Source organism: Stylophora pistillata, chromosome 5 (genome assembly GCF_964205215.1).
Source record: "Stylophora pistillata chromosome 5, jaStyPist1.2, whole genome shotgun sequence".
In the NCBI taxonomy this organism is placed as follows: Eukaryota; Metazoa; Cnidaria; class Anthozoa; order Scleractinia; family Pocilloporidae; genus Stylophora; species Stylophora pistillata.
Window position 1 is genome coordinate 30,145,113 of NC_142523.1, and position 13,328 is coordinate 30,158,440.

General features: G+C 36.0%; 1 protein-coding gene and 1 long non-coding RNA gene across 5 annotated transcripts; both read left to right on the plus strand.

Moving 5' to 3' along the window:
* The first annotated feature begins 2,587 nt into the window (after positions 1–2,587).
* LOC148731380 (uncharacterized) lies at positions 2,588–6,041 on the plus strand. The gene is made up of 3 exons (XR_016002065.1): positions 2,588–3,520; positions 4,316–4,390; positions 5,451–6,041. It is a non-coding gene; the product is annotated as an uncharacterized LOC148731380 (long non-coding RNA).
* Positions 6,042–9,699: 3,658 nt separating this feature from the next.
* LOC111346447 (uncharacterized) lies at positions 9,700–12,895 on the plus strand. Of its 4 annotated transcripts, none has more exons than XM_088761285.1 (7): positions 9,727–9,851; positions 9,999–10,027; positions 10,506–10,602; positions 10,847–11,585; positions 11,680–11,786; positions 12,024–12,386; positions 12,618–12,895. In XM_088761285.1, the coding sequence occupies exons 4-7, from the start codon at positions 11,397–11,399 to the stop codon at positions 12,733–12,735; spliced, it is 777 nt and encodes a 258-aa protein (XP_088617411.1). In that variant the 5' UTR covers positions 9,727–9,851; positions 9,999–10,027; positions 10,506–10,602; positions 10,847–11,396; the 3' UTR covers positions 12,736–12,895. The 4 variants fall into 4 exon arrangements, with proteins under 4 accessions (XP_088617413.1, XP_088617411.1, XP_088617414.1 ...); XM_088761288.1 differs by having other exon boundaries at positions 9,729–9,851; positions 10,514–10,602; XM_088761286.1 differs by having other exon boundaries at positions 9,745–9,864.
* Positions 12,896–13,328: the final 433 nt, after the last annotated feature.

Below are 13,328 nucleotides of genomic sequence, written 5' to 3' on the forward strand. Positions count from 1 at the left end.
CTGCGAGGATCGTGCATCATATGTATACTGTAAAAGGTGGCCCGCTAGTTTCGTAATGCTTCATAAGTAATATCTGTAACATAAACTAGCACAGGCTGCTCTTGTAACAAGGGCGGTTTAAATGACAAGGTTTCCTAATGAATAGGCTAAGACTCAATTCCACTGAAGATCTCAGTCTGTGAAGTTTAGAAGTATATTAATCCATTGCGAGACCTCTGGTGATTTTTTTCCTTAGATTTTGAAATGTCAGTGAAATAGAAACTAACACTAACGAGTGGATGCTTGTGCGGTTATTATCTTTCGATTTTGCATTTGGAGCGTGCAGCGGCTCCTTTCCTTCCTGCCCCTCGCCTTCCCAAGTATTTAAGCGTGGTATTTGTTGTCGCCTCTTTGGGTAACTCGTTATCTTCTTTGTCATAATTTTGGGCGGAACCCCAATAACTGAGTACCAAACTTTCCTGGCACTTGCTTCATTATCTCTCCCCCTCCACACAAGTCAAAAATGTCTGTGTACGCCTTTGCTTTCAATCCGTTGCGGTGACGTTGGCGTGTACGTCGTTCGGGTTTGATGGCTCTGTTCATGTCGTAGAAAAGTCACACTTGGGTTTTTCATCTTATGATAAAACAGTACCTTTATTTGGGTTATTAAGACTGAAATTGAAGTTTTTCTTTGAAATCTGAATAATTGGAAAAAAAAGAAACACCCACAGCATTGGAAATGGTTTCTCGACACAGAATTTAAATGAGCATTTGAACTTGATATGATGCTCGTATAAAATGAGAAAAAGAAAAGATGCAAAACGCATATAGAGAACTTTATTCGGAATTCGTAACTCGTACGCCGTCCAAGAAATGGATTGGAAGTGTTTAAAAAGGCAGTTTCATTGTTGAATCGCGGCTATTTCTGTGCGATAACGTTACTGTTGATATCTGGAAGATGTATTAGCCTTTTTCGGTTTTCTCTCATAGATCTGCCGTATTAGAAACTATCACTGAATAAATGCTGTAAAGCTAGATGAGAGTGACTCTAGAGTGAAGTCGGGGATATAATGTACAGAAACCTAACTTCTTACTAACCGAGTACAAGGGCAATACTGAGGAATATTGGTCCGAGGTAGTGGCAGTCCGGTGCGCTCAGTCCTTCCAAACTCACCAAGGGCCAGTATACCCCACTATAGCTCGAGCATGTCCAGTTTTCCTGGTATGGGGACTAGCTCCGTGCAATAGGCTCTCAAGACTTTTGCTTAAAGGATCCCCTTACGCTGCCCAACCGGCAACCAGTGCGCTTGCAATTGCCTTGCTAAGGCCACCGTAGTGTGTAGTTTATCTACCATGCTGCTTTGGAGTCAAAGTGGACGGTGGCGGTAGGTTGTGAGGAAGGGGAGAAGACTCACCCTCCCACCCAGGCCCTTTTCCTTATTTTTAACCGTCACTAGCCCCCTTGGTACTCTTTGGTAAAAAATTATTTCTTTCCCCCAGCTTTCCGCTACCATTAGAATCAATGATGGCGGACATTTTTCGCTAAGAAAACTCATGATCAGAGTATTTGCTTCCCCTAATTACGCCTGCTGAGTAGGCTAAGGCCAGCACACGTGCCCTATCCATATTTTTCCCTTCATTCTCGATTGCCATTCACTCTATTCAGGTGAGATCGCAAAAGTCACCATTTAAACCACCATTGTAAATTCACATCGTTGAATTATCTTTGATTTAATAGAAATTTACCCCAGGTTATCCTTAATGAAATGGTATCCTGACCTTAATTTAACTGCTTTACTTTCTATAAGAGTTTCTCTCTACTTTGCCTTTGCTGAATCGCACTAAAAGGTTATGAGAATGAGGAAAATGATCATAAATTGAGAAAGCTCCTAATTGTGAAACAAATTCTCTTTACCAGAACCACAGGGAACATTACGAAATGAGTATGGAGAATATACGTAATGACTTTAGGATGTACAGGATTAACGGTGTCCAGAGTCAAGCAAAGTTGATCTATCTTTGCTATTTTTCCCTTAATGAATGTGAAGAAGAGAAAGGAGTCATCATTAATAATAATTTTTTCTCTTAACATGGAATTTCCTTTCTAACAAACAATGTTGATTCACATGTATACATTGTATATGGTTAGCCACATATAAAAATGTTATAATATGTAATTATATTTTAAAAAATATGTAATTATATCGGTCAGTACAAAATGCAGACTGCAGACTGCAGACTGGGTATAAAATGCAGACTAGGTATAAAATGCAGACTGCAGAATGCAGACTGGGTATAAAATTTTGGTCTCAGTCTGCATTTTATACCCAGTCTGCAGTCTGCAGTCTGCATTTTATACCCAGTCTGCAGTCTGCAGTCTGCAGTCTGCATTTTATGCCCAGTCTGCAGTCTGCATTTTGTACTGACCAGTAATTATATTTTTTCTGGTGTCATTCAGATTTCTTCAACTTGTTGTGGCCCACCTGGCATTTTGAAAAGATGAAAATTTGCAAAAGTTTCTGAAAGAGGAAAATGAGAGTCTCTCAAATAATAACCAAAGATACTATTACAGGTTTTTGGCAGAGATATCTGTGAACATGGGGTATGTTGTCGATCTCATGTTAATCAACAGTCATACCATGGCAAAATGAAGCCTATTTTAAACTCCACAATTTGTGTGTTTATCTTATAATTGACAATTAAGTGTCATGAAGTTTTTATACTGGAAAAAGACATGTTAGTTTGGGCTCCCTTTTAATCCTTGAACTCTAAGAAGTGACTAACATATAGCTTCTCCCTATACCTTCCAAACATTATCCAGCAAACAGGTAATGAGAATACTAAAAGTTATCAGGTAGAGGTTGTCATCTTGATCAATAGAACATCAAAATCGTGAAACTAATTTACAAGGGAATGAGCATAGCAACTTTAAAAGGGGAGAATTAAAAGTCAGATCTTGGAAGTTTAATAAAAGGGTAATGAAGGGTCCACAAGATGTAACAATTAATAGACATACAAAATTCATGGAGCCACTGTCAAGGAAGCATTTAGAACTACAATTTCTCGCAACACCCACCTTCCACCAGTCACCAATGTTGTAAAAAAAAAATAATAATAATATAGAAAACAAAGTGCAACATTGTAGAGGTGAAAAGGAGGTGAAAGTGTGGGTAAGAGAGATACGTGGTATACCAAATATTCCAGAATATTGCCATTTCAGGGGTAATGTGTCAACAATTTTCTTGCTGATTGTGTGTATATACTCAAGGGATTTTTTTTGTAACCACATGTCTGTTGCAACTTGGCAAAATGAAGTGAGATAATCATGATCAAACTCCTCTCTCTGAGTAATAAACCGGCTCTGGCTTTTCTATTCAGAGCAGTAGGTTAACCAGTTGTCTATGGCATCTCTCATGCTAACTAAAAGTATAAACACCATTTTTTATTTTTACATAGGCACCAGTTAGAAGCAAAGTGAAAAAATGTCTTAAATGACAAGTTTATCACAAGCCCTGGATAATTTTTGGCATCATAGTCACAGGTAAAAAATGTTGAAAGTGGTTTTCTTCTGATGTTTTTTGTTTGAATTGCTTTGATTGTTTTATTTTTATTTTAAGTGTGTTGAATTATCATATTATAACTGGAATATCTTAAAGTTTATGACTAACATACCGTGTACATCCCATTCAGGGTTGTAAAATATGAATTGTAGTTTGTGTTGTAGTACAGAGAGATAGTTCTTTAATGCACATTTCTCCACCTACAAGAAGATTTAAGACAGGTTTGGGAATGAATTTGTTGGGGGTCTGTACCTAATTATGATGAGAGATCTTCAGGTGTTTCATTAACCTTTTCCATAAGCCAGTAACCAGCTTTTGTTGAAATCCTTGGGCCTTCCTTATCAGTGTGAAACCCCTCGCCCTTGCAGATCCACCTCTCACCAGCTCGTGTTGCTGCAGGCCTCATTCTTTCCTGTGGGCATTAACCCTTTACACCCTAACATCAGTATGTATATTCTCCACACTGTTCTCTATACATTTCTTAAGGTGCTGACAAGGAGAATTTGTTCAACAATCAAGAGCTTCTCCAGTTGGTGATCATTTTCTTTATTCTCCTGGCCTTAATGTCTGATTCAGGGGTGATATTGTAAGGAGAAATTATATTCCAATCACTGTTAGGGATTAAAGGGTTCAGAAAACACTCCAGCCAAAGTGCATTTAATGAGGACTGGCCCACATATGACTTAACTTTCTTTTGAATTTAACCATTACCAGAATGACTTGGCCTTTTTTTTAGATCGAAATAAAAATAATTAGAAGTTATTCCTCCTGGTTAGGATCTTGATGAAGAATTTCAGAAAAGAAGAGATAGTGTGGAAGAGTAGACACCACTTCCCAAGGAGACATATGGGGTCAGTGTTAGTAAGGAATAAATTTTAATGACTGGCACCAACTGAAAATTTACTCTAGGGAGGCATTATGATTCACTAAAATGAATATTATTTGGAAGGCTCAGCTGGCTAACCCTTCCCCTTTCAGATCTCTTTAGGAATTCTCTTGACTTTTTCTATACAATTTTTTTGATATTAGTTAAGAGAATTTGGTATTGGATCAGCTGATATTTCCTTAATTGATAGTATTCTCGAATCTCATCACTCAATGTCTGCCTGATATTATTATTTAAACCAGTAATGACATTGTAAGGAGTAATTATGTTGTGATCACTCATGCATCAGAGTTGGCATAAATGCTTGCCTTCCAACAAGTTAGTCTGGGCTTGGATGCTCTGCATCCTCTGCAGCTTGTGGTTAAAGGATAGAATTCATCCTCATTGTTGGTTTGCTCTGGGGTCTTTGAGGGGAAAATTTAGGGTATTCTAAAATGTCAACTCTGCAGGAAATTGTGATTGGAAAGCCATTAATGTGTAAATTTGTGAATTTTTTTTTTCTTTAATAAATAAACAATAAATTTGTGATTTTGTCGATTTGGTTTAATTTACACCAAACAGCGCAGGTCTGTGATAAGAGGGTGCTTCAAGAGGAAAGTGAGATTTTAGTTTTTGGCTCTAAGTGTTGTCAATTTTGAGATTCTTCCAGTGAATTTTTTTTTCTCGTTATTATAGAACTTTACCAAAATGCTACACAGTCAGCAACGACGTAGCGATCTTTCTTTACCACAATGTATAATCTGCATTATGGTTTTCAGCCAGGCTGACCGTGGTAAATTTCACCCTGAAATCTCGCTTTAGTCTATGGTCCAGTCTGGTATAATTTTAGAAAGAAAGTATGGCCAAAATGTTGATATCAGAAGAACATCCAAGTCAAAATGTACTTGAAGTGTTATTATTAATGATGAAGTTCTTGTTGTATATAAACAATGTATAATGATGTATGATGACAGTTTTACCCTGGCAGAATTATATTTATGTTAAAGTATCATAATGGTGATTTTGAATTTCTTTGTCAACTTCAGATACTGGTGTTACATCTAAGGAGTGAATGATTTTAGCCCTGGCATCATGATGGCATCTGCTGGTAATGATAACAGCACCCGAAGGAACTAAAAGGGTTTTTGTTCTTTTTCTGAAATTGCCTGTACATCATTCAAATCATATCTGGTCCACTATTGCTTGCATTGGAAATTGGCCCAAAGAGTTAAATATTAGAAAAATATGGAACAAACGGATATATTGAGTAAATATGAATAAATTATTAGTAATAATTTATAGCAATAGTGGACCAGACATGATTTGGATGATGTTTTTTTTCCAATATACAAATAAACACTGTTTTACCACAACTCCTATGCTACATTATAGTTCTGGTCACTCTGACCATCTTGTAATAGCTGACAATGAGAGGGAAAATGTTTCTATGAATGGTGAAATCAGCTCACAAGGCTCATCCTTCCAGAGCTTATATCCCATTTGCAGTACTAGCTTGAAAATTATGTGTAGATCTGTTGTGGAAGTGTCAAGCCTGATCTACAATGGAAATTCTTTTTCCAGCATCACAACTGAATATTGTATGAAGCTAATGAGAATAAAGGAATTGAACATCTAAATCTAAATATCTGATATGCAAAGGGCAATACAGCCCATCTTCAGCAGGTATCCCACCCATCCCAACCCAGGGGAGGACATCCATCTCACAGTAATCTCGTGCGTGGGAAATTGACGTCTCCTACCCCAAACCCTGTAGGAGACGGGGCCTACAGTTTTAATATGTATTCATCCTTATCCGAGAAGTCTAGAATATCTATCCAATTCTTGATATTATAGAAAGGTAGCAAGTTTTCCTCAGTTATTTGAAGACCATGATTATTGGTCCGGCCAGGGCTCGAACCCTTGACCTCCCGCAAAACACAATCCGGCGCTGACTAACCAATTGAGCTAAAAAAGAATCTCTTGATTGCTGATCAAATTCTCCTTGTAAGTTCTAGAAAAAATTTACAGTGAACAGTATTTAGAACATACAATCTGCATTGGGTGGATGTTAGGGGTAGACGTCATCATCATAATGTTCGGGTATGCCACCCAAATGCAGAATCTAAACGTGAAAAGACTCCCGAGCAAGTCTACAGGCAGCATGAGAGTGAAAAGAAACGTCAGTTTGCCAACAGGGTCATGGAAGTCGAACAAGGAACTTTTACGCCTTTAATATTTATTACAATAGGTGGAATGGGCACAGAATGTAAAATATACCATAAACGTTTCGCCGAGTTAGTATCATTAGTATCAGAGCTATGCAGGCACCATGTCATGGATTCGAGCCAAGGTTTCATTTGCGCTCGTTCGTTCAGCTTTGCTATGCCTGAGAGGATCACGATCCATCAGAAGAACCCTCGATATCATCGACTTAGACTTCTCCCTCGACAACGCTATCGCCTGTCCAACGTAGTTTTGTGAATTCTACCAAGTTTTATATATACTTTCTCTTTCTCTTTTGTTTGTACCTTTTTGTGAATTTATTAAACTATTATGATTATATTTTAGAGCTAGTGTAACTTTATCTCTTGAACAATAAAGACGCATTTTCATTTTATTATCGACAATAATAATATTGATGATGATGAAAAGGATTAGATTGTAAATAGGATTTTAATTGAAATCGGAACTATTAGTAGGTCTTTTTCACTTTTAACTTGTATATGGTTATTTGCTTTGAGTGTTATTAAAATTTGATATTACTATATAATTTAAAAAAATATATTATTATTGTTATTATGATTATTATTATTATTATTATTATTATTATTATTATCTTCTTGTACCATTTTCCCGCAATTGTTCCTGCAATTGTAATATTTGATAGCTTATAGTGAGCGTTTTGAGATACCCTGGAAGGTTTATTAATTACAAAGGCTTGCAGACCAGAAAAGGGAAATTATTGAAAGGTTTATCAGACATATCAGAGTAGGAGTAATCAAAAACTTACTTTACTGTCTTAAAAAAAAGTAGATGAAAATGAAAACTGAAAAAAAAAACAAACAAACGCAAGAAAAAACAAAAACAAAAACAAAACAAAACACATACCGGCTATTAAATTGGTTGAAGAAGCTTTGTTTTGTAACGCCACCAAGCATAAATGATGAACATTTAAACTACTGTCGAAGAGTGAATGATTAGGGGAAGAAGAAATGAAAGGGCAAATTAGACAGGTGAACCTTCAAATCTATAATAAATCATTGCCATCAATATTTTTTGTTGTCTCATAAATGTTGCAGATATTACATCAGAAAACCAGTGGTAAAAAGGAAACTTTCCACCAAGTTTCCCCTGACAAGTCCCACAATAGAACCGTAACTTTTTCTTATCAGGACAGGACGTTTACCAACAAATCAAAGGGGTTGCTATGGGCAGCTACCACAGCCGGCAAATCGCTGACCTGGTCTTGCTGCTCAGGGAATTAACTTTCTTTTCGGAACACGACACCACTGGACTTTTCCTTTTTTGTAGATACATCGACGACGGATTTTTGTTGACAGACAAAAACAACATTACAGATATTATTAACCATTTATCCACTACATATCCTTCACAAATCCCAATCACTTTCACTACAAATTGTCATTCCATTCACTACCTAGACCTCACAATTTCCCTCAATTACCACACCATACTATATCACAAAATTCACCATCAAATTTACCAAAAACCCCATCACAAATACATGTACCCCCATTTCTCATCAAATCACCCACAACACATTTTCACAGGCATCATCAAGACTGAAACTGTACGATACAGCAGACTGTCTAAAACCAAAGACGATTACGACTTTATACACAAACTCTTTTCTCTACGACTGACCGCTCTTGACTACCCCAACAAACTCATCACTAAAAACTCTTACCCCTGGCTACCTTACCACTGTCACAAAAGACGACAACTCACCAAAAGAAACCAATCCACTAAAAAATCTACAATCTACTACCGCAGCAAATACAACAAACATGCACGAACAGACAAAATAGTACGCCACATCCTATACAAATACCACAACATGCATATCCCCAAACTCACCAAAGCATACAGCAACACCACCAAACTGCACACCATGCTACTCACCAATAAGCTATTACACTCGAAAATTACCAAATAATAATAGATTTTAATGCCATCAAAAATATACTTATATATGTATATATATATATATATATATATATATTTTTTTTTTTTTTTTTTTTTTTTCTGTATTTCAATTTTTACAGTTTATGGATTCCAACACGATCATTACATTCTTATACATTTATGTACCTTGAGCTATTTTTAAACTACATCGCAATAATTCTCATAAATATAGAGAAGACATCCCTGATGTTCTTTCCTTAACACTTTAATTCCATTTCAAGACTGTAGTTAACCATTAAAGCCACTATGTATATAATTCTTAGGTAGTTTATTAAAGAATCTACCTTATTCTTCCCTCATTATAATCTTTCGACATTTTTCTTTGATAGTCTCAAAGAATTTTGTAATATATCTTAGCTCATTATTGCATTTTAACTCATAATTGTATTTTAACCTTGCTCATTACACTTATTTTTATACATAATTCTTGTCAAAACTCGAATTTGTTATAATCGTTCTACACTTATAGCCTTTCCTTTTTTTTTTTTGCGGGGCTTTCTCCGCACTATCTCCATCAAAAACTGGCTGTTTGTTACTAACATCTATTTTATATTGTAAAAGTATGCAGAACAATTTAATCCACTTAACTCTTGGTATGCTCTACGCTTTATTTATTGTGTCACATCTACTCTAGCTATTGTCTACATTGATAGATTGGATACATCTACTCTAGCTATTCTCTACTTAAATAAATCAATACAATAATTATTCTCTTTCCGATCTTTAATTTATTTCACTCACCGTTCGACACCATACTTTTCGGCGAACCATTCACAGCAAAGATGGATCGATGCATTCCAACAGTTAATCACTTTCCACAGCCAGATTAGAACGAAAGATCTCAAAAATAGGTCCTCGCCCTCTTCCAACAACGTCCGATAACCTTACATCGACGTCTCCATTCAATTCCTTCTGCTAACGCACGCAATTATCTCCTTTATCTCTATAAATAATTCGTTTTCTAGACATCTCGAGGGTCAAAATCCCTTTTACGACGAAGATCGATTGAACACTCTTCATCAATTTCCCAAGAGCAATCGCGCGTTACACGTACGTCATAAGACTACGGAGCTTAAGCAACCACGACGACGAACGGAGGACGACGACCGGAAGTAGCAAAAACGTCACTGCGCAAGCGCGAACCAAGAATTCCGTCGTCGTCTTGTCGTCGACGACTTGAGAAGGACCTGCCTCACGTCGTCGTGAACTTCCGAACTTCAAAGCAGTTTTTCTCACTAAAGGTGCGGGTTTATGGTTAGTTTTTAGACAGTCTATGGCCGGTTGGAGTTTGTATTCGCTTCTTCGTTTGATTTAAACCACCCTGATCAGTTTTTAAACAAATAAAACTCGAAAACCCACCAACTCATATTCCTTCCTCCGCACAACAGATGTCAAGTCAAGGGGTGAAAGCGACCACGTAAGGTTTAAATTTATTTGAGTATATTTTATGAAAGAGTGCTGTTTATCATTTTTTTGAATGAAAAGTGTTAAATGGCAGTGTAATACACCTCTGCGTTCGGTCAAAAGCTGTGTATGGAACTGCCGGATTACTGCTACTTAAAAATTTTGCGTGTTGCTGTTCTTCAATCGAGACGCTTTAAACAACAAAGAATTCTTCAGATCGGTGTGTTAACATGAGCTTGAATACCTGTCAGGTTTTCCGAATTTATTTTCAAAATGTTTGATATAGATTTACAGCCATAAAAAGTATTCCGACAAAATCACACGCGATCATAACTGCCTTTAGTGCAATGATGGGATGATAACCATAACAAAATTGTTACACCCAAATGATAGTGGTTCTTTTATTGAAGTTGTTTGAAGGCAATCTTCGTACGTTATACGGCTGTATTGATGTGTTTATTAATCGTTTGGTTATTGTCTTTTTGTGTCAGCTCAACAGAATAAATAAACGATTACTTGAGATGAGGCCTCCAGATACTCTTGCTAGACTACCAAGAGACATGGAAAAACATTTTAAAAATTTGAAAGGTACTGTGAGACTTTAATTTACCATTTCTATGTTTGTATGCAATGTTTTAAAACCAAATAACAGTACATAACATGTGGGACTCTTGTAATTGACAGACATTTAAACCATGTCTTTTTAGCATTACCAAATGGGAGATCTGTTTCATATAAGTATTTATTAGTAAATTGCAGTTGCAATGGAGTGCATTTTTTGTTTTGATAGTTCAAACAGTAATAATGGTATTTACTCTTGATTTCTTTCCAGCATCAGAACTTCAGGCTTGGCTCTTGTATTATTCTTTACCCTGCCTAGTTGGCATACTTCCTGATATCTATCTTCAACACTTTGCTCAATTCTCTGAGGGTATTTATATTCTACTTGGTGATTCTATCACACCAAATCAGCTTAGCAGAGCACGAGATCTACTTCTGAGGTTTTATAAAGACTTTGCAGAGCTGTATGGTAATTTGTTTTACTTCACACTAACATTTACAGTTAAAGGACATAATGCAAAGCAGCTTGAATACAGCAGTGATCATTAACCATAAATGTATTGTGATATTTTGCAAAAAAAGACTCCATTGGGCATAAAAACCCTAGAATTTGATTGCCAAGTTTAGTTCAACCTGTATGGCTCTCTATTTCTTCACTGAACACGTATTTGAACAAAACATTTGACTGACTCCTGCATAAACAAATTAACATTCCATGATTCTAGAAACATCTGTCAGAGTGATGACAATAGGTTAAATTTGTATGAACTATGGATATAAATTTAAGTTGCGACATGTAACAGTACCCATTTATACAATTCATGATTGTTGAAAAAAAATATGTTACTGGTGAAGGTACTTGTGGCTTAAATGTGTATAATGCTGGCCAGCATCTTGCTGACTATGCAGAGGGATGGGGACCACTATGGGCCTGGTCCACCTTTGGGTTTGAGGATATGAATGGGACCCTGAGGGATTTTGCACATGGAACAGGAAATGTTTGTCGTCAGGTATTTAATCTGTTATTTTGTACAGTAGGGAGTGCTCAACATATACATCTTTGTATGATTGTAGTTATTTACTTTCTTGCTTTTTTTTTAACAGCTGATCTGGATGTTGCATGCACAAAGCCGACTTAGATGTGATGTCAACTTGATGGAAAACTGCTCAATAAAGCAATTTATTGAGTGCATGCTTAGCACAAAGAGACAGTAAGTGTGATTAAATTTTAATTACCAGCTCCATGAAAAGTATTTTAAAGCAAAAATATACACAAAATATTCTTCTTATTTTAAAATGCAAATAATTGTTCATTCATTTTTATCATTTTATGCAGTTAAGTGCCTTCCCAAAGTATACAGAATCAAAATTGTCATCTGCTATTTAACTTAATTACTTTTTTCTGTATGTTTCAATGACTTGTGTACTCACACAAAATCTTATTTTAGACTTCGAAGCCTGAAGAAGGCAAATGATTGTCAAGTAGCTGGTGGGACAAAGAAGGTACAAAACCTACAACAGCCAATTGGTGAAGCCATCACCAGAATACTAGGAAGTGATGCTGTTTGGATGGTAAACAGGATTGTTGTAAATGGCCATGTATATTTCTCAAAGCAATACACAAGGATGGTTAAACGCAACGCCTGTGTCGTACAGTTCACTGACAACACTCTTGGTGGGATAGAGTTCTTTGTATGGGAGAAGAAGTCTGGGAAGGTGCTTGCCATTTTCAAGGAAATCGAAGTTGATTCAAATAAACTATTCTTCTTTAATGATGTGGGATTGCATGCAGTACGAGTTAAAAGTGATAGGTGAGTTTCTACAGTAGCATCTAAAAGATGCCAAATCCTGGAATTTAATAATTTCAGTATCTATTCATTCTTTGGATTGTTATGGGCAGTGATAAGATGTTGAGAGAATGTACCATAATCAAATCAACCTTTGAATAGGTTTGGATCAGAATCTTGCATATATAGAGTTTGGCAATAGAAGCTCTGAACATCTGTTTACCACATTAATATTTCTTATTCTTAATGTTTTAGGTCTGACCTGAAAGCAAAGAATGTCACTGAGATTTTGGAGAAGATTATGCTTCTAAATGGCAACTCCAGAAACCATGTTATAATAAGATTTCCAAACTTTAATGGTGTCTGTGGTTAGATATAAGAAAATCTAACTTTTCAAGTCTCAATATGCCAGATTTGAAATTTCCCATTGCTTCAGATAAGACTGCCTTGCCATGATATTTAAGTAAAGATGTGTTCCTAAGCTTTCTGTATGAAATATTCTAATCTGGCAAATAAATTGATACTTTAGTTGATACTGTATCTATATTGAACTTGAGTTTAAATGGCAAGTATTTATAATTCACCATATAATTAGAATAAATCAGGAGCAGACAGTGGAAAACTGTGTTGGCTGAATCTTGCACATTGTGATAAACCATTTTGCAGGGATGCCTCAGGTTGATATAACCTTGTATTTCAGTGTGGCCAGAGTCATTGTCCTTGCAGCAGAGCACTTTTTATTTTCTGACTGGAGCACCAAACACATGGATCAAAAATCCCACTTAAATTGCATTTGATTTAGTTTTCTCCTTGTATTCTTTACTCCTGTAATTTTTTATTTCTATTCATTGTGAAATGCAATTAAAGGATAAAAAAAAAATGTTTTATTGGAAATTTTATAAGCTTAGAGAATATCTGCAGAAAAATTTAATGAGTTATAAATTATAACACACAAAAAAAAATTGT